The sequence below is a fragment of the Carcharodon carcharias genome, chromosome 17, assembly GCF_017639515.1.
Source record: "Carcharodon carcharias isolate sCarCar2 chromosome 17, sCarCar2.pri, whole genome shotgun sequence".
NCBI lineage: Eukaryota > Metazoa > Chordata > Chondrichthyes > Lamniformes > Lamnidae > Carcharodon > Carcharodon carcharias.
This window is the reverse complement of record NC_054483.1, coordinates 31,305,604-31,327,288: the sequence shown is the minus strand read 5'-3', so window position 1 is coordinate 31,327,288 and position 21,685 is coordinate 31,305,604. Positions and strand designations below refer to the sequence as shown.

The window sequence follows — 21,685 nt, the reverse complement described above, 5'->3', positions numbered from 1 at the left end:
CATCTCACTTGCCTCAACAGCGATATGTTGTCATTGATTTTGCATCACATCACAGGAACTGATGTTTAACTATTTGACTGCACAACATTCAAGGTTCCAGAGAACTGGCTTGACTGAAATCCATATTTTCTTGAATTCTTTGTTGGGATGAGGATGAGTGACAAAGCCAGTGTTTATTACCCCTCCCTAACTGTCCTGGGGAGGTGATGGCATAGTGGTATTGTCACTAGGCTAGTAATCCAGAAAATGCTCTGGGGAGCTGGGTTCAAATCTGGCCATGGTAGATGGTGGTATTTGAATTCTATATATATATAAAAAAAAAAATCTGTAATTAAACCATTGTCAATTGCTGTAAAAACCCAGCCGGACTTTCCTTTAGGGAAGGAAATCTGCTGTCCTTACCTGGTCTAGCCTACATGTGACTCCAGACCCTTGACTCTTAAATGCCCTCTGAACTAGGGTATGAACGAATATTAAAAAAAGGTGGCGGAGAGCTGCCTTTTTAAACTGCTGCAGTCTGTCTGCTGAAGGTACTCCCACAGTTTTGTAAGTTCCAAGGTTTTGGACTAATGACGATGAGAATGACAAAAACTGTCCAAGTTGGGATGGTGTGCAGCCTGGAGGTGATGATGTGCAGCCTGGAGATGATGATGTCCTTCTAACAAAGAATTAGCCTGCATTTACATACCATCTTCATGACCTCTGGATGTTCCAGTGCACTATACAGCCAACACAATACTTTTGTAATGCAGAAAATGCAGCAGCACATTTGTGCACAGCAAGCTCCCAAAAGCAGCAATTTAAAAGGTGCTGTTAAAGAAGCCTGATAAATTGCTGAGGATTATCCACAATGTAGCCACGCTGGTTGATGCTGTGCTGTTCCTAGTGTTAGCTGGTGGGGCGGATACCTGTTGGCTTTATGTCCTGAGCCCACCATTTAGCCGAGGCTCAGGAATGTGGGTGCAGAGATTTGGATGGTCCATTTTAACTGCTCAGTGAACAATGCAGCAGCAAGGTTCTATGGGTGAGGCACAGGTAATATTAATTTCATCAATTAACAGCAACTTCCAGCCCCACATTCAAGCTTACATTCATCCCCCACTCAAACCGAACCGTCCTGACTCCCCAAAACCTGTCCACAAGGCACAAGTCAGGAGTGTGATGGAATAGTCCCCACTTGCCTGGATGAGTGCCGCTCCCACAACACTCAAGAAGCTCGACACCTTCCAGGACAAAACAGCCCGCTTGATTGGCACCCCATCCACAAGCATTCACTCCCTCCACCACCAACACACAGTGTCAGCAGTGCTTACCACCTACAAGATGCACTGCAGAAACTCACCAAGACTCCTTCGACAGCACCTTCCAAACCATAACCACTACTAACTAGAAGGACAAGGGCAGCAGATAGATGGGAACACCACCACCTGGAAGTTCCCCTCCAAGTCACTCACCATCCTGGCTTGGAAATACATCGCCGTTCCTTCACTGTCGCTGGTTAAAAATCCTGGAACTCCCTCCCTAACAGCACTGTGGGTATACCCACACCACATGGACTGCAGCGGTTCAAGAAGGCAGCTCACCACCACCATCAAGGGCAACTAGGGAAGGGTAATAAATGCTGGCCCAGCCAGTGAAGCCCACATCCCGTGAATAAAAAAAATACACCAATCCCCAGCCCTCCTACCAGTGACAAGAAGATGCTGCTGTGATCCCAACCAAGTGCTGCCCTGGTTTGAGAAGTTGCAACCAGGCTTGCAGGGAGCTGGCAATTCAGTCCCTCACCTGCAGCCATTCCACTGTCACCCCCGAACATTCAGGTAGTGCCACAGGGAGCTGGGTGACAGGAACATAGGAACAGGAGTAGGCTGCCAATGATGCGTGCTAAGCCCTGCTTTGTGAACACAATGAATGGAGTGTGTTAGAGGGAAAATATAAGGATACAGTAGAAATATATGTTGACAAGATAAAAAGTATAGGGATGTAGTAAGAATCTATTAAAGGTCTCTGGGGTTACTTAAAATACCTAAGCATGCAAAGCCTGCAATTAACAGTTAAACGTCAGGCTGAATAGAGAGAGATTTGAACCTTGCACACCCTTAGAGCTCGTGATTACCAGTCAGGCCATACTGGACAAAGAAAAATGCAACTATGATAGATTGGTTGCGCTGTAAGTCAGACTGGAGCCTTAGGTTGGGCAAAACAACCAAGATTGGGTTTGTTTGTAGTAAATAAGGGAAGAACAGATGGTCATAGTGGAGATAGGGGAAAGGTTGCCGGGGTGAAAGTAGGGTCAGATGATGCACGTACCTTTGTACCAGAGACTTGTCTGCTTAATGTAAACCTCTCTGTTGACAAGATCGAAATCTGGAGGATGTTCTTGTATGTGACCAATAGTGTATAAATATGGTGAACATTTGTAGTTTAGCAGGGTGCTGTCTCAAGCTGTATTGTGATAGTGCCCTCCTTGCAATTGCTCGAATAAACGATCGTAACCTGTACCTGAGTCTTCTGTGGTCCGTTCATCAAAGATACCACAACAATTTGGCGTATTGGCACGATACTCGGAACAGCTGTGCAAAGTGGGTGAGTATATTTATTTACCACTCGTAGTTAGTGCAGTAAGCCTACCCGAGAATGGTCCGGTCAAGTATCAAAAGAATCAGAAGGGGAACTCAGGACAGGAGGCGCCAGGGAGGTAATAGGCGTAGGAGCCGTGCAGACGGGCTAGAGGTGCTGAAGCCGCATAGGGAGGCCGGACTACTACCAGAGAGAGGGGATCCCACTAGGAGGACGGAGCTGTGCTGGTAGGCTATGGGTTGAAGGGTAACCTAACCTTAGACAAAACCACGCAGGGAGGCCGTATCCAAGTAAGAGGAGGGTGGAGCTGTGCTGGCAGGCTACGGTTTGAGAGATAACCTTAGCCAAAGCCACGCAGGGAGGCCAGAACCCAGTGAAACTGCACATACCTCAGATAATTAAGTTGTTAGGACCGTACAAAACTTACCGCACGGAGATAGATGGGAATAAAAACGGAATGGCGTCAGGGAAACAGAATAATGCTACGGAACACGACTGGGGAACCGCAGACTCCGTTACAAGGTACATAGCGGAACAACAGCCAAAACTAATTATAAAAATGCAGCAGGAGGGGCGGGACCTACAGGGAACTCCTGGAGAACAAAAACAGTAGTGGATGGGGCAGAAAAAGGATAAGGAAAAGAAAGGGATGATAGTCATTATCACCTTGTACCTGCAGTTGTGCAGACGGGTTAATGCTAAGTTCCGGTCGGTGAGAGAAAAAGAGACAAGGTCAGACCCAGAACAGATCAGAGCAATGGCGACAGCTTGTAGTAATACTGATCAAGAGGGGGAAAACTCCGAAGGAGAAACCTATGAGGGAGCTGAGGCAGTTCCGCCCTCATATGAACTAACCGCCCCACTGTGCCTGTTGAAACCCATGGCCCCTACGGCAGGAACTGTTAGGAAAAGTAGTCAGGAAAGGCTAATTAAAAATCGAAGGGAGAAAGGGAGCTGAGGAATAGGGGGAGGATGAGGAGATTGAGGGGGTTACGGAGAAAGTTAAGCAGGTACCAGTCATCCCGGAGGAGAATCAGGTTTTGCTTAAAGAACTGCCGAGACTTAAACTCAGCGCAACAACCCAGATTTCTAAACTAAATTGCGGGAAATGCAAGATGTCCATGCAATGCACCCCCTTGATACCCACATACTGGTCAAGGCTAAATGCCCAGGGGATATCTGGGGAAGATTCCCCCTGCAGTCTAGAACTGGAGACTGGGCAAAACCTGGGGATGTCCCAGATCGGGAGAAGGCTAGAGCCCTGCACGGGGACTTTGAGGGAGTTAAGGAAGCCTTGGGGGAGGGAGAAACGAATTGGGGGTGTATTAATGTCCCATGCGGGATGACGAGATTTTCCTGAAAATGTGGAAGGATGATTGGGACCTGAAAGGTCCGCTACTCAATTTTCTGTAATTAAAAAAATAAATTGATCTTAAGTTACAAGAGCTGCTTGTGCTGGAGAGAGAGAGAAAGAGAGAGAGAGAAAATGGGCGTACCCCTAGGGGAGTTAATAAGCACTGATAGGCAGGGGAAATGTGAGCTTTCGTCAGTTTGATTGTCCCTATAGGTGGAGCCTTTAAGATCCCTTTATTTCCCCCACTGCTATTTGAAGTTTCATTTAGAATATGAGAGTTTTAAGTCGTTAAGTTACGGATACAGGAATATAAATACATACCTGGAAATATGTTTGTTTGTGTGCAAGGAAGCATTCGTATGTGAGCTTTAATGTGTTTTCTTCCATAAATTGTTATTTGTGTGTGCAGTTCAGCACTTTAGGGTTGAAAGCCCCTTTTAGATTAAAGGAAAAGTATACTCAAACATTCCAAAGTTTTGAGTATAAGGTTTGAGTTGAGATTTCTGGCAAAAAGGGTCGCAATTTGAAGGTATCATGAAGCTAGACAGGGTTAGATGAACCAACCTTTGTACCACCCCCTTTGCAGACTAGCATCACCAGCTCCCAAACTGATTGGGATTGATACATTCAAGTTACATTAACTCATACGAGTTAGTATTCTAAAATTCTGGTGAAAAATATTACCTGAAATTCAAGGGATTCTAGGAAAACCAAAAGGCATAAACACACGGTCTAAGTGGTTCCAATGGATAAAAAGGGGCTTCTTTTGATGAGATGAAATAAATATGAAAGGAAATCTGCATCCCAACAGCACTGTAATTTGAATTTGGGACAATCTTGAGATGTAAAGTGCAGTGTAATTTAACAGGTTACTTTTGAATCACTAGGATGCTAAGATAAAGAATGTGTCAATAAACATACGGGAATTATAACTTGGATACAAATCAATACACATAAGAAAGAGGTAGTTTTAATTTTGTTAGTGTAAATTACATTTCTTACAAAGTTTAAAATTTGAGGTTTGGTTCCTGATAATTTCTCAAAAGGGAATTTTCATTTTAAAAGGTTTGACAACAATTGGCACTAATTCAAATGCTGCAAGCCTTTGTATTTGTAAAGTCTGTTCCCAAATATGAAGCTAAGCTCAAGACCTTGACAAAGTTTGGCAGAAATCCAATTTTGGCTGAGTTAATGAATTTGGGATAATTCTAAAAGAAGTGGGTCAGACACAATTTAGCAGGGTGCTCTTCAAATTACTTTCCAGGCAGGAGGATACCATCATATTTCTGCTGAAACCACCTCATTGATTCCTCCCTGGAAATTTTGTGTTGCGTGGGTTACTTTTGAGACAATAAAATGCTGTTTGAGAAGAAGATAAGGAACATGTCAATACCTGATTTCTGTATTTAAAACTGTTATGAGGATATTTTATTTATTTTAAAGTCTCTCCAGGTAACCTGAACAAGATAAGATGGTAGCTGTTGTATGTGTAAAATGGTATGAGGCAAGTAGGAGAAAAGAGGTAGGGAAAGAGGACACAATGCACAAACTTTTTTAAGGGAGGTGAATTTGATAATCTGGCCATCAACTGAGACTTTGGAAACGCACAGGGGGAGATAAGCAAAGATCTAGAGACAGAGATCCCCGTTGACATGGAATTGTTAATACGGCCAGAAGACCAAGGAAGCATTATAAATGATCAAGTCAATACAGAAACTTAAATCAAGAGAATCTTAGGATGATCATCGTCAGGAAAAAAAAACTTAAAGAGGTAAAACTTTTTGGAATCTGTAGTTCAGGAGTTGAAATGTAAGGAGAAATAATACTTAACAATTTAGCACAAGATGGATACAAGTAAAGGGAAAGCTGGAAAAAGGCTAAATAGATGTATTACTGATTGTATTAATATGCCTTCAAGGTACAAAAAGTAAGGCCACAGGATTAACGCTATGATGACAGACAGAGTTAAGCTGCTCGCTTAACTGTCACTGGATGTGAAGATACCGAGCCATTGAAAGATAGGATAAGAAGGTGCACTGTAGAGTTGTGTCGGCAGTTTAAGGGAATTGAGGTCTGACGTGGGACAGCAGCAGGAGACAGTAGACTGGAAGGAGTGGAGGGGGCCTATCCAGATGGATTCAGATCAGGAAACTCATTTCACAGGAAGAGTCATTAAAAAAATGTATAAATTTAAATATAAACAGAAATTCCACATTCCCTACTAGCCACAGAGCTCGGGGATGGTGGAAAGGATGAACTGAACTTAAAAAAAAACAATCACAAAAGCAATTCGAGAGACAGGGAAGAGCCCAATATTCTAATGTGCCTTAGGGCTACCCTAAGCAGGACCGCCGGGTTCACCCGATTTGAAATAATAACAAGGAGAGCAATGCAGTTACCCAAGGGAATCATAGTAGGAGTGGGAGATGTAGGACCACTAAAAGAAAGGATGCGAGACTACGTGAGGGAAATAAATAAGCAATTGCATGAGTTAAGGAAGGAAGTCAGAGACCGACAAGGTAATTAAGGATATGGAAACAGGCAAATCCAAAGAGCAACAATGGACCAAGTGGGAATAAGGTGATAGTCAAGGTGAGCTTGGAGCGAACAGACACGGACCATACGAGGTAATTATGACAGATGGCACATGCGCACTTGTAGATATGAGAACGGGAAGTAAAAGGAGGCATTACACACAGATAAAGATACATTACAATTGACCAAGCGGTAATCCGGAGAACGGGAGCCGATGTTAATGTCTCCACAGATCTACGATCCTGGTCGTGGGCCTATCAGTACTGGTAACAACGTCGGGGATCATCACTGCTCATCCTGCACCGCAGGAGGGAATTTGGTACATCATGGACAGTGCTGAATGCGACACGCAACGGGAAATGATAAATGTAACAGTAGGAGAACAAGTGTTTTCAAATTGTAGGAATGGTTTGCTTCAGATCGGGCAAAGGAGGTCCGCCACTACCCAGCCACCTCCCATCTCTACTTCCCACAGTCCGAGTAGAGATAATTGAAGCCCCTTAAACCACACCGACTGACCCATCTTGTCCGACTATGCATCCAGGACCGACTAATAGTTGGTACTGGTTAATCAGAAGTTTTGTATGATAATGTACACCAAGAGATGGTACCCGTAGTCTTGAACATATCCGGAATCGTCCTGCTCCAGTGGTGCTCAACCCATATTCGAGCACTATATACAGCTCTAATGGGTCAGTGATGACCCCAATTCGTTTATCTCTGCATCTCAGTTCAACAGCGAGATGCGATCAGGTTTGGGAGGGAACTGTGTTAAGCGTAGCCTGATAAACGACGCCGCTACGATATTCAATATAGGGACATCAGTGGTTAATTCAGAACCTGGCGACTGTTGGCCAGAAGGTCAATACCCCGAGCTTTAAGCTAAAGGAGATTCTAGACCGGGGACAGAGAATTCACAACACCCAATTAAATACAGACCAGGACATGACACAGTTAATTCAAAACCTGGCTACCGTGCTCGAAAGTCATGCGGGGACTATCAATAAAAAGATTGGGATAAAAAATATTTCAGACAAAGCGAGCAGAAATGATGTTTGCAACACCTATGGATCTTGGGCACTGGAACAAGCCCGAGAGAATTTAAGACAGATTAATGAAGGGGTAGTTCCTTTATGGTTAACTAATGAGCATTTATTTAATCTTTCATGACTCAAGGATCATGACTTGACCGGTTGCCAGCTCAGAGGTTTGACACGAGTATATAAAATGAATGTTGAATGTATGGTGAATAATAATATGCTAATAGGCATTATATTAGTAGTACCTGTCATACCTATGTCAACACCCGGCAGGACGTTATATAGAGTAGAAAACATTAGGGTTACACGGGGGGATTATTGTATTAAGTATCAGGATATTCCACCATACGCAGTAAACAATGAAGGAAATATAGTTAGCACCACATTAGAAGGGTGTAGTATAGAAGCCACTGCAGTAGAATGTGCACAGCCAATATATGAGACGGAAGAAGCAAAGTGCAGATTTAATGCAGCGGCAAACTGTACAATGGATTAGTTTAGTTAAGCATGGGGCAGCCGCCACAAAGGCGCAATGGGGAAGGGTCGCTACCTAAGACCTTTCTGCCACAGTGCACTGAGGGGCTGGGAACTGTTTAGAGCCCCTCCGGCTGTACAGCTTAAAATGAATGTCTGCCAATGATTGTAATATTCATTGTTTGTACTGATACACCTTGTGATTCACGTTGTAAAAGTTGAACCTGATTTTATTTTTGTAATGGTGATTTTTGAAATGGTTCAAAATGTTTTTGAAGATTTATGAATAAAGTATATTTTTGCAAAAAAAAAAAGGCAAACTGTACAATGGAGACTATATGGGTTGTAAAAGAACCGACCCATATTGCATATACAGGGGATGGGAGATATTGTATCACCACATGGCAGCAGAAGATCCAATACGGGAGCAACCAGATAATCATTCGGTGTGCCTAAATCCACAGGCGCCAGCAAGGGTAGGGAAAGTGGAACTGGTCAAAATATACAAGAGAGGATAACCTGACAGAGTATTTGAACCAGTTCTCCTATGAAATTCCCCTATTACCAGAGCACCTAACCACGATTTGAAGACAGGCTCAGCAGATATACAGGACTTACTATACACTGCAGCAACAGCAGGTTAGAGCCTCAAAGATGAATAGTGAACAAAAAGATTCTTCCACATGGTGGGAGGACCTGTGGAATTGGGGCTCAAATGTACAGATACACCCCTGCATTCGGATTATATCCCATGCCCTAGCTATACTTCAACTGATATTGATTATCTATCTAACATACTAGATTCATCGCACCTGGAAGTCACAAAAAAGGTAGCACCGGGGGAGTTTTAACAGGTGGAGAAGGAATTTAGTCAGCCTGAGGCCTGAATTGAATGGCCAGACGATACAGGTGGCCTGATGATACCTTTTACAACCCAAAGCTGGATGACTGGCCAGCATCAATGAGCAGCGGTGCATAAAGGAATGGATAACACCACTGTAATTGGCTGCCTTGGGCTAGGCCAAGGACCAAAAGGGGGGACTGTTAGGGGGAAAATATAAGGATACAGTAGAAATATATGTTGACAAGAAGTATAGGGCTGCAGTAAGAATCTATTAAAGGTCTCTGGGGTTACTTAAAATACACCTAAGCATGCGAAGCCTGCAATTAACAGTTAAATGTCAGGTTGAATAGAGAGAGGTTTGAACCTTGCACACCCTTAGATTACCAGCCAGGCCATACTGGACAAAGAAAAATACAACTATGGTAGATTGGTTGTTCTGCGAGTCAGACTGGAGCCTTAGGTTGGGAAAAACAACCAATATTGGGTTTGTTTGTAGTAAACAAGGGAAGAACAGATGGTCATAGTGGAGATAGGGGAAAGGTTGCTAGGGTGAAAGTAGGATCAGATGATGCATGTACCTTTGTACCAGATACTTGTCTGCTTAATGTAAACTGAAATGTTGACAAGATCAGAATCTGGAGGATGTTCTTGTATGTGACCAATAATGTATAAATGTGGTGAACACTTGTAGTTTAGCAGAGTCTGTAGTGAGATGGTGCCCTCCTTGCAATTGCTCGGATAAACGATGGTAACCTGTACCTGAGTCTCCTGTGGTCCGTTCAGCAAAGATACCAGATCAGAGTGAGTCTCCCTTTCCTGAGGCTCTGAGTGTAAAGCTGCAATGGCACGTCCCCACCACCCCACCATGTATCAGCAACCTGGCTGCAGGATTGAGCATTCACAGTGCTCTGTGCACAAGTGCTCATGACAGCACACCTCTGAGCAACAGTCCGACTCAACAATTAACCCCAGAACAAATAAACACAACACACACCGAACATTTTAAAAACAGTGAAGAATCTTTATATTGTAAATACTGTGACATCCTGACAGAGGACGGGGTAACAAGGGTCTAAGGAAAGGCAGCTGTGGAGGGAGAGAAATCTATTCCCACAAGCCTCAGCCTAGGGGGAGAGCTGGAGAGGAGGTTGAAATTGTTTGCTCAGTGAATGTTCTGGTCGGTCAGGTCCAACAATCAGTCGCCTGCACCCAGCAAGGGTCCAGGGAATGCTGTTATCTCTAGTGAGCCCTGCCATGTGTTACATGGGGAAATGAAGCCTCGACAGACTCACCTGGACTGGGCAAAGGCCCAGACCATGCCGACACCCCTGGCTCCAATGGAGGAGACATGGGGGAAAGAGAGAGCAGGTCCCGCTGAGGGCACCACTAAAACACAGATGTTTACACACAAATATACACATCGATCTCTGTTCCCCTATTGTACATCCTGAATATGATGCACAGGACCAATGTAAAAATCAAAACACACGGCACAATTCAGCAAACTTGCAGTTTGGAGTCACTTGGTATTTGTGTTCGGCCTTAATAAGATTAGGAAAGCAAGGGTTCAAGCAGGTCACAATATACGAATCTGATGCTAGCTCACTGTATTCTATCAAGGAGTCCACACACTCTCTCTGGGGACGAGGCCCCTTTCTCACTTCTCCTTCTTCTCCGTCACTGCGTTGTTCTGAGAGACAAAAGAAAAATCTTTAGAGTTACTACAGTCACTCCAGGCCAACACCCCACCAACACGCTACTCCAACCCCCGCCCCTGGCAGATCCTTCACCCACCTGCCAAAAGAGACAACCCACATTACCCAGACACACCCCTCCCTGGGAGACACATCCCAGCCTGCTGAAAGACCTACCCCTATCCCACCCCGAAGGCACCCAACTGAGACAAGCTGAACGATGACAGAGTGGACCGGGGCCAGTTCAGAGACAGGAGGGCAGGATGGTCCTTGGTGTTTGTACAATGGGGTGTTGAAGGGGATGTACATGGGGCACGTTACCTTTTTAATGATGCGCTGAATCTCCTCAATCATAGAGTTGAGGTTCCTGGTGTTGTCCTGGAGCCGCAGTTCATAGAATATCTTGAGTTTTTCTGCTGCCTTCACTCGATCCTCCAGTTCAGACACCTGTTTCTGCATCTCCTGCATCCCTGAGCTCAGTGACTTGTTCACGCTGTCATTTGAAGACAGCTTGCCCAGAGTTTCAGCTGCGCAGAAAACATTTTTCAAACATCAGTCGTAACACCAGAGCCCAACTCCCGATCCCCATCCATCGCCCACATCTAAACCTCCAACCCCACAATCCCACCCCCAATCTCCAATCACAATGAATCATAGAATCTTAATGCACAGGAGAAGGCCATTTGGCAATTCGTGCCTGTGCTAGCTCTTTGAAAAAAATTATACAATCAGCCCTACTATAACTTTCTTATCCCTTGACTCTTCAAATTTCTCCTTTTTAAATTTTCATCCAAACTCCTTTTTCTCAAGTTATGACCAGATCTGCTTCCACCACCCCTTGAGGCAGTTCTTTCCAAATCATAAATCTCTGCATTGAACAAATTCTCATCTCGCTTCTGGTTCTTTTGCCATTTAAATCTGTGTCCTGTTAACCTAGCTTCCTCCCAGTGGAAACACTTTCTGCTTATTTACTCCATCAAACTATCAGTTGGAATATCTCAATTAAATCTCCACCTTATGGTTCTGTGCTCTCAGAAGAACAACTCAGGTTTCTGCAGTCCCTCTACTTCTCTGGAACTAATCGAGCAAATCTCTTCACTACCCTCCAAGTTTTCCCCTCTCGACACCTCTTCAGCATGCCTCCCACCCCAGCATCTTTCATGTGCTCACCCAACTGGGACTCCATTGATTGCAGTTTGTTTTCCATCTCTGCGCGGTTCCTCTCATCTCGCTCCAATTTCTGGATCAAGTTCCCAACATTAACCATGTTGCCATTGTACTCAATCAGGCTGTTGTCTCCAGACCGGGTCCTCGGTTTACTGGGAGTGACAGTGGGGCAGGTTGGCAAGAGGTGCTGGTTACCTGAAGAAGATGCACAACAATCAAAGGCTGGAATTCCTCTCCTCTCTGAACAAACAGCCAAAGAAAGCAACCATAACCCACCACCCAGTCCCACTGACAACACCACCATGAGGCAACAGAGATCAGATGACAGGACAAGGAAAAAGCAGAGGTAGGGAGGGGGGAGAAAAAGGTAAAGGGGTTGGGGGGGGAAGGAAACAAGAGAAGAGGGGAATGAGGGGAAAGTGGACATGGAGCCATGGGCTTTACTGCATGCACTCAGGCAGGTTTGAAGCACAGGCCCAGGTTGACAGGAACTTTGCGATGGATTCGCTAACAGCTCAGATGCCTGCAGGTTAGGTATTTATTCCTGGACAGTGAGTGAGTAGCTGCTGGAGTGACAATCTGTGCCATATCTCTGTCACATGTGAACATAAATTGAAGTAGCTATGACCATGCAGCCCCTCTTGCCTGCTCTTCATTCCATAAGGCCATGGCCAATCTTTGGTCTCAATTTCATTTTCCTGCCTGATCCTCATATCTGCTTATTTTCCTAGAATCCAAAAATCTAGATTTCAGCCTTGAATAAATTCAATGGCTAAGCATGCAGTGTGCAATCAGCAGTTGCATGGGAGTTCAGTGGCTGATCTGTGCTCACCATAATTGGAGGCAATGATTGCCCTGGGCTAGTGAGCGACAGCAGCAACCATAGTTCAATTCCTCATGGCTCGACAGCGTTGGCACCAGTATTTGGAGGATACACAAAAGAAGAAAAGCCTTACCTAGCAGCATGTCCTCTGTCACAAGACTCTTGTTCTCCAGTTTCTCCAGGTCTCCTTCCCAGCCATCGGTAAGGGTTCGATAAAGACACATGTTCTGTGAGCACACCTTCCCCAGCAGCTGCTTAATCTGCAACACACGTATGCAAATCTGAGTTAGGGTATATTGATTGCAAGCCCCTTCACTGAGCTCTCATTGATTGGTTCCAGGGACGCATGCCCATTCGCTTTCAGCAGTCCTGCCCCATGGTATTCACTTAATGAGCCATATCACCACCCCTGTGATGATTGGTCAGTGAACAGTGATCTAGTGAGGAAATAGAGATTGACTCATAGCCCATGGCACTTAACTCACTTACCACCACACCCGTGGTGGCAGCTCTCCTGAATGTGACACTTGGCAATATAACAGTGATGATGGCGACAAAATGTTTCAATGAATCCACACTGAATGCAGTGACACAAGGTGCTACATCACAGATGCACGCACAGGACACCCAAGGTGCCAGGTCCTTTGCAAATATGAGTCAAGTGCCTTGCAGAGAGGGACTCTGAAGATTGCTCCAGTCAATGTATGAGAGCATTGTTACTTAGGGCCCAGGAAGAGTCAGATTCTGTGCTCTTGCTGTTCAACTGTGACCTGAATAGCTTGCAATCAAAATCTTGATTCTCTGCACAGTCGACTGATCTTAACTGGGGATCCTTTGGGGACCTATGTGGTCAAGTGTAGGAAATCAGGCAGGTTTCCAGCTGCCAAGCACAAGAATGTTGATTTTGAAAGGATACAACGTGGCTGCAGACTCTCTCAGCGCAACAGCTAGTGCCTGAGTTCACTCCAAAAGTGAAGTCACAAGGCAGCGGTGCTGGTGCCCATGGGATTGTAGGTCAAGTGGAAGGGGGAACTAATCTGGATTAAACAGGAACAGGAAAGCTGTGATGGAAGCACGCAGATTCAATGGAAGCTCATGTACACGGTATAAATGAGCAAGGTTGCAGCATACCTGAGCTCTGGACAGGTGCAGTCCCAAGGTGCACAAAATTTGCTCCAGGTCTTTCTCTAGAATGTAACTACACAGATTGCGGTCAAAGTAGATGAAGGCAAGCAGAAGATCCTTGCGCAGTGACACCATCTGACTGACATCCTTCTCCTGTTGTACAGAGGGATAAAAGCAGAGTTATGTTACTATCCTTCCAGCTCTGGCCACCGTGAATGTTCCGAAGCTGTGCTGACTGGACTGAAGTTGCGTGCTGGGAACTCTGCTTCAAAGCTTGCACTGGGTGCAGCATGAGGGTCTCAGTCTCCTGTCCACCACCAGCCCCACAAAGCCCAATCAGCCTCCTCCTATTCCACCATGCCAGCACACAGCCAGTGCTCCACCAGCTCCGGTGTGCAGCCTTTTGCTGTGACCGATAGCAGAGCCTTTCACCCTTGCTACAACTCTCCTTAGTCACGTTCTCTGATCTTGCTGCTTACATAGCCTGTCTCCCAGTGGACAATCACTGTTCTCCCTATGGAGCACCTCATCCCAAAGGCTCTGAATTGTGTGCTGCTATTCTCAGAATTCCCTTGCTGCCCGGCTGTCTCTGATTGCATTAACATTTCCTTACCATCTCTTTAATGGATTCACTCTCCGCGTCGTTCCCTTTCCCAGTTGGCTTTTTCTCATCAACGTTAGAGATGCCTGCAGAAAGCACAACCAAACATCATCACAAACTACAAGAAATGAGACTGGGGACAACAACAGGGAGGGAAGCCATGCCAGTGGGTGGGTGGGGTGTCAGAGCTGGCATAGCAGGATTAGATAAAGCTCCCTCTACACTGTCCCCATCAAACACTCCCAGGACAGGTACAGCACAGGGTTAGACAGAGTAAAGCTCCCTCAACACTGTCCCCATCAAACACTCCCAGGACAGGTACAGCACGGGGTTAGACAGAGTAAAGCTCCCTCAACACTGTCCCCATCAAACACTCCCAGGACAGGTACAGCACGGGGTTAGACAGAGTAAAGCGCCCTCAACACTGTCCCCATCAAACACTCCCAGGACAGGTACAACACGGGGTTAGATATAGAGTAAAGCTCCATCTAAACTGTCCCCATCAAACACCCCTTCATGTTAATTGTACAGTAATTGAGCATTCAGTTGAGCAAGGAACCTTCTGCTGATAACCATGTACTACACCTCCCCCACCTCCCTCAGTACTCGACCTTAAACACCACTTGGAGGAAGCACTGACAGTGGCAAGGGCGCAGAACATACTGTGGATGGGGTCTTAAACATCCATCCCAAGAGCGGCTCGGGAGCACCACCACTGACCAAGCTGGCCGAGTCCTAAAGGGCATAGCTGCTAGACTGGGTCTGTGGCAGGTGGTGAGGGAACAAGTGGGAAAGATACTTGACCTCATCCTCATCTATCTGCCTGCCGCAGGCAGATCTGCTCATGACGGTATTGGTAGGAGTAACCTCCGCACGGTCATTGTGGAGATGAAGTCCTGTCTTCACATTGAGGATACCCTCCATTGTGTTGTGTGGCATTACCACCATGCTAAATGGGAAAGATTTCAAACAGATCTAGAAACTCAAGACTGAGCAATCGTGAGGTGCTGTGGGCCATCAGCAGCAGCAGAATTGGACTCTAACAATCTGTAACCTCATGGCCCGGCATATCCCCCACTCTAGCCAGGGGATCAACCCTGGTTCAATGAGGAGTACAGGAGGGCATGCCAGGAGCAGCACCAGGCATACCTAAAAATGAGGTGTCAACCTGGTGAAGCTATAACACAGGACTACTTGCGTGCCAATGTAAACAGCAAGCGATAGATAGAGTTACAACCAACGCATCAGATCTAAGCTCTGCAGTCCTGCCACATCAAGTCATGAATGGTAATGGACAATTAAACAACTCATTGGAGGCAGCGGCTACACAAATATCCCCATCCTCAATGATGGGGGAGCCCAGCACATCAGTGCAAAAGATAAGGCTGAAGCATTTGCTACAAACTTCAGCCAGAAGTGCCAAATGGATGATCCACCTCGGCCTCCTCCGGAGGTCCCCAGCATCACAGATGCCAGTCTTTGGCCAATTCAATTCATTCCGTGTGATATCAAGAAACAGCTGAAGGCACTGGATACTGGAAAGGCTATGGGCCCTGACAACATTGCAGCAATTGTGCTGAAGACTTGTGCTCTAGAACTTGCTGCGTTTCTAGCCAAGCTGTTGCAGTACAGCTACAATACTAGCATCTACCTAGCAATGTGGAAAATTGTCCAGGTATGACCTGTGCACAAAAAGCAAGGCAAATCCAACCCGGCCAATTACCGCCCCATCAGTCTACTCTCAATCATCAGTGAAGTAATGCTATCAAGCGGCATTTGCTTAGCAATAACCTGCTCACTGGTGCTCAGTTTAGGTTCTGCCAGGGTCACTCAGCTCCTACCCTCATTACACCTTGGTTCAAATATGGACAAACGAGCTGAACTCCAGAGATGAGGCGGGAGGCAGCATTTGACCGAATGTGGCATCAAGGAACCCTAGCAAAACTAGAGTCAATCGGAATCAGGGGAAAGCTCTCCGCTGGTTGGAGTGACATCCAGCACAAAGGAAGATGGTTGTGGTTGTTGGAGGTCAGTCATCTCACTTCCTGGACGTCACTGCAGGAGTTCCTCAGAGAGTTGTCCTTGGCCCAACCATCTTCAGCTGCTTCATCAATGACCTTACTTCTATCATAATGTCAGAAGTGGAGATGTTCGCTGATGATTGCACAATGTTCAGCACCATTCGTGACTCCTCAGATACTGAAGCAGTCCACGTCCAAATGCAGCAAGGCCTGGACAATATACAGGCTTGGACTGACAAGTGGCAACTAACGTATGCATCACACAAATACCAGGCAATGACCATCTCGAGCAAGAGAATCTAACCATTGCCCCTTGACGTTCAAAGGCATAACCATCACTGAATCCCCCACTATCAACATCCTGGAGGTTACCATTGACCAGAAACTGAACTGGATGAGCCATGTACCATCTACAAGATGCACTGCAGGAATTCACCAAGGCTTCTCAGACAACGCCTTCCAAACCCACAGCCACCACCATCTAGAAGGACAAGGGCAGGAGACACATGGGAACACCACCACCTGTAAGTTTCCCTCCAAGCCACTCACCATCCTAACTTCTAACTATATTGCCATTCCTTCACTGTTGCTGGGTCAAAATCCTAGGACTCCCTCCATAACTGCACTGTGGGTGCAGCAGTTCAAGGCAGCAGCTCACCACCACTTCTCAAGGGCAATTAGGGATGGGTAATAGATGCTGGCCTAGCCAGTGACACCCACATCCCATGAATGAATTTCAAAAAATAACTAACTGGGAGTCATTTGGGCTCCTATATATGGAACAGATTAAAATGGTGAATTTTGAGATTAGGAGTTGCATGTTTGTAATGTATGCCTCTGCAAATCAAAGCTCAATTTTGTAAGTTCCAGTCCTATCCTTCACCACTTGGCTTTCTGGGGTCAAGCACCAGGGCGTGGTACAGCGCTGGTCTCATACACCTGAATTCCAGTGCTTTGAATTGTCCACATCGAATGCATTTCCTGGAGTCTTGCTGGTGCCCATTTAACTCAATACCGGACAGCTTATTGATGTTCGCACTGGAAGGACAAAGATTGGCGCAAAGTGTTTTCCTCCTGATAGCCAGATGAAGGGTGACACTGGAGCCAATCTTCATTTGCTTTAGATTTATTTGCAGAGTGAAAGATGACAAGTATATAACTCCTAATTCCACCACAACACCGTGTAACTAATTGTCTATTCATATGTGCTGAAATAACAACCTAATCAATGCCCTCCACCTATGTTTAGTTAAACACAATTGATATGTACAGTGAACATGAAGATCAGTGAATTGCAGCTGAGAGAGGCATACACCGCATTAAAGAGCGGTTCCAATGGGATCCAACAGCCTCCACACTATGTTTTGGGACGATTAGGACTATGTTGCCATGTTCTCTAACTGTTCCTCACCAAAGTCCTCCTCGTTTTCCTCCAGGAGCAGAACATCGTCAATCTGTAGGAGAGCATCATCTTCAGACTCTTTCTCTTTTACATCCTTTTCTTTAGTCACCCCCTCTTCTGGCTGCAATCAACATTGGAAAGTTCTGGTTAATCATAAATAAATGACATTTTTAATGAGGGATGGCTAGGAGATGTGGGGGAGCAGAGGGATGAGTGGTTTTGGAATCACAAGTTTATTAAAAACAGTCCCTCATGTCAAAGAGCTGGTTCACTGTTAGATTTACAGCAACAGTTTTCAAATATAAAAATGAAGATGTAGCGAGGAAACTCAGTGAGACCACAGTTGGAGACCATGTGAATTTCTAGGTTCGACTCTAACTGGACGAGTAATACAGAGGGAACAACACTCTGGGATCAGGCAGAAATAAAATACTGCGGACAATGGGAATACTTAGCAGGTCAGAGTCTCAGTCTCTATTCTCCATCTGCCAAAGGTTTATCCACAAACTGATTCTTACAGTTCAGCAGTCAATCATAAACCTTAAACCATCAGCAGCACCTCAGGGTTTGATCTCCCACCCAGTGAATCTCAGCAATGCTGAAGTGAAGAATATTTTACATCTCTTCCACTCAATGAAAGGACATGTTCGCAAACTGGCCTCAACTATCAAACATCCCTCCCTCTGATCCAGAGCTCCCCCGAAACTACCCCAACAACGCCCCAGCCCAGAGCTCCACGCTCTCCTTTCACTTCCCACCCCAATTCTCAGGCCGGGTTCCTTCTTTCCCTTACCCTAGCTCATGAGCTGCCATTCACTATCCTCTCCACTGTCTCCCTCCTATTAGTCATACTCCATGTCCCCCTCTCCCTTTGGCCTTCCTCCCCATTCTTCAATTTGCTATCAACCTAATTCAAAACGCTCTTATTGGTTACTTTCTGTTTCCCCCACTGGCTACCTTCCCCATACCTTCTCTCCCATTGGTTATTCTCCCCAGACCACCTCCCCCAATTGGTTACCATCTGTGAGGAACTGATGTTTTTTTAAAAATATTTTTGGGGAATATTGTGTTATTCTGTGAAAAAAAGCTGTGTGTGTGTGTGTATGATTGAATTAAGATGGGCAGATTAATAGGAGACAGGTTGGCTGGGGGTTTAAAATATGAAAAGGATAGAGGTGTTATGTTTGAGGTACAAGTAAATAGGTTAGATCTAACATTTGCATTTTTAGCTAAGTTGAGAGTTTCTTTGAATATCAAAGGGAAGCCAGGAGTAACAAGAAACATGCTTGTAACTTGCAGGAGCTCCATAGGTAAATAGAAGTGGGGTATTATATTTTATTGACCTGAAAGCAAAGACAAGATGGAAACATGAAAGATCTTATATTTGGAAGGATCTGAGTTTCAAAGAGGTGTGAGAACAATGGAACCTTAGGTGAAAAGGAAGAAAGGTATTTTACAGTTGGGAGCTGTTTGAGCTGTTGGACTAGAGCTGTGAGATGTAGTGGCTGGAGCTGTGGGCTGGGGGAGGACGCTGTATTAATCAGCCAACCAGTCAAGCCAGATAAGTCTTGGGCTACAAAAAATAGTTTTATTCTGAAGTTTCGATCTCCATCGCAAAGTGGAAGAGGGTGAGAGGTCATGTGATACGCCTTAATTGAGGCTACAGCAGTTTGCCTTTGGTAACGTTACTGGATTTTTATAGTTAGACGTTTATAAGGGAGTGTTGCATGGAAGAAGTTTACTTGTTGGTCTGACCAAGTAGTGTGTCTTTTCAGGGGAATGTTTGTAAGACTAAGTTCAACTATGCAACTGCAATCTTCTGTGAAGTTTTCTTTTATTCTTGTTGATAGAACTTGCACTTGTAATTTTTTAAATCCAAAAGTGTTCCTGGACTTCTTGCTACTGAGATCAGTGCATCTTTGCGTTTTCAGAATACAAAAAAAAAGGGTCTGGCCTGTAAGCCAAGTTTCCCCTGGGATTTGGTTTGTGCAGCAATTAACATCAGCTGCGGTCATAACACATCTCCTTGACCAGATTGGTCCTGTATCAGTCTCTCTCTTTTCACTGCATTGCCCTTAACCAAGAGCCAAAAGCAACAATTCAAACCCTTCACATCTCTGAATTCCATTGGCTCAAATGCCCGTATCTCTCTCTCTCTCTCTCGCTTTCCCTTTCTCACTGTCTGTACCTTTGTCAGCTCCCAGTCCCAGTTCTCATCCTCTTCCATTGCAGTGGCTTTAGCTGGCATGTCACTTGGTTCCTTCATCTCCTCTGCCTCCATCAGCTCCTCTGCTTCCTTCGCCTCCTCAGTTTCTTCCTTAGGCTGTTTTAACTTTTCCTCTTGCTCAATCTCCTTCTGATCTTTTTCTCCATGATCTTCATTGGCACTTGCTGCCTTCGGCTTCACCTCCACCTCCTCCGGCTTCCTCTCTGGGAATGCAAGCAGGGCCTTGTAGATGGTGTACCCGAAGTCCCTTTGCAGCATCTCACCAAACAGCTCAGCAAGCCACAAAACCTAGGAGCAAAACACACAGTCAGACTCAAAATCAAATCTTCCTTCTCCAATGCATCACCATCACGCTGAAAACTGAAATGACAGGACAGGTCCGGTAAAGATTAGGAACAGAGGAAAGCTTCCTCTACACCATCCCCATCAAACATTCCCAGGACAGGTACAGCACGGGGTTAGATACAGAGTAGAGCTCCCTCTACGCCGCCCCCATCAAACACTCCCAGGACAGGTACAGCACGGGGTTAGATATAGAGTAAAGCTCCCTCTACACTGTCCCCGTCAAACACTCCCAGGGCAAGTATAGCTCAGGGTTAGATATAGCGTCAAGCTCATCCTGCATGGCCTGAACATTGTGCCCAGGTGCCAACTTCAGCAGTCACAGAAAAAAGTGTGAAACACTTTGTCACATTCTGATAGAATGGCACTCATACAAAGTCAAAATGAAAAAAAAAAATTACCTCAAATGAATGGCCTTTGGAATCATTGCGGTAGCTTCTCAGTGTACTCAAAGACAGAACAGCACAGCCAAAATTGCCCCCCATAGTGGAACGATTGGGACGCACAATCACAGCAGGCTCAGCAGGGAGGGGGCAGCGAGGCTCTTGCTTCGGCACAGCGGCAGAATCTTCAGACTGCTTCCCCTCAACAACCTGTACAGATTTCAATAACACGCAAGTCAGCTTAACGAAACACAAGCAAACCAACACAGCACTCAAGTGGGAGATAAAGACTGAAAGGGTGAGGGAGGGCGATGGGGGGGGCAGGCGAGGGTGAGAGGTGAAATGAACGTAGGAGAGACTGGGGAACAGGAGGGGGGGAGGTGGGTAGGAGAGAGGGCGGGGGAGGAGAGAGAGAGAGAGAGAGAGTGGGGGGGGCGGGGAGGAGAGAGGAGGGGCGGGGGAGGAGAGAGAGAGAGGGGGAGGAGAGAGAGAGAGGGGGAGAGGAGAGAGTGGGTGGAGAGCAGAGAGGGGGAGAGCAGAGAGAGAGACGGAGAGGGGGGCAATGAACTTACGAACATAGGAAATAGGAACAGAATAGGCCATTCAGCCCCTCGAATCTGCTCTGCCATTCAACCAGATCATGGCTGATCATCTACATCTGCGCCATTTTTTCCCACAGTCCCCATATCCCTTGATTTTATTAGCCTACAGAAATCTATCGATTTCTGTCTTGAACATGCTCAATGATTGAGCTTCCACCGCCCTCTGGAGTAGAGAATTCCGAAGATTCACCACCCTCTGAATGAAGAAATTCCTCCTCCTCTCAGTCCTAAATGGCCCACCCCTTATTCTGAGATTGTGTCCCCTGGTTTTCGACTCATCAGCGAGAGGAAACATCCTATCTACATACATCCTGTCATGCTCACTAAGAATTGTTTAAGTTGCAGTGAGATCACCCCTCATACTTCAAAACTCAAGGCTCCAGTCTCGTCAATCTCTCCTTATAAGACAAAGCTGCCATCCCAGGGATTTGTCTGGTGAACCTCTGTTGCACACCCTCTATAGCAAATATA

General features: G+C 45.7%; 1 protein-coding gene across 3 annotated transcripts in view; it reads right to left on the bottom strand.

Moving 5' to 3' along the window:
• Positions 1-9,827: 9,827 nt before the first annotated feature.
• The window catches only part of LOC121289823 (cell division cycle and apoptosis regulator protein 1-like), a 52,473-nt gene continuing 40,615 nt past the window's right edge, over positions 9,828-21,685 (bottom strand). For all 3 annotated transcript variants that reach the window (XM_041209698.1, XM_041209700.1, XM_041209699.1), the window contains 9 exons: positions 20,631-20,822; positions 19,849-20,175; positions 17,670-17,781; positions 14,250-14,323; positions 13,643-13,789; positions 12,645-12,771; positions 11,692-11,883; positions 10,843-11,048; positions 9,828-10,517 (listed from right to left, as the gene is read on the bottom strand). In XM_041209698.1, coding sequence (XP_041065632.1) covers positions 10,485-10,517; positions 10,843-11,048; positions 11,692-11,883; positions 12,645-12,771; positions 13,643-13,789; positions 14,250-14,323; positions 17,670-17,781; positions 19,849-20,175; positions 20,631-20,822 — 1,410 coding nt within the window. In that variant the 3' untranslated portion in view covers positions 9,828-10,484. The remainder of the gene's footprint in view (positions 10,518-10,842; positions 11,049-11,691; positions 11,884-12,644; positions 12,772-13,642; positions 13,790-14,249; positions 14,324-17,669; positions 17,782-19,848; positions 20,176-20,630; positions 20,823-21,685) is intronic.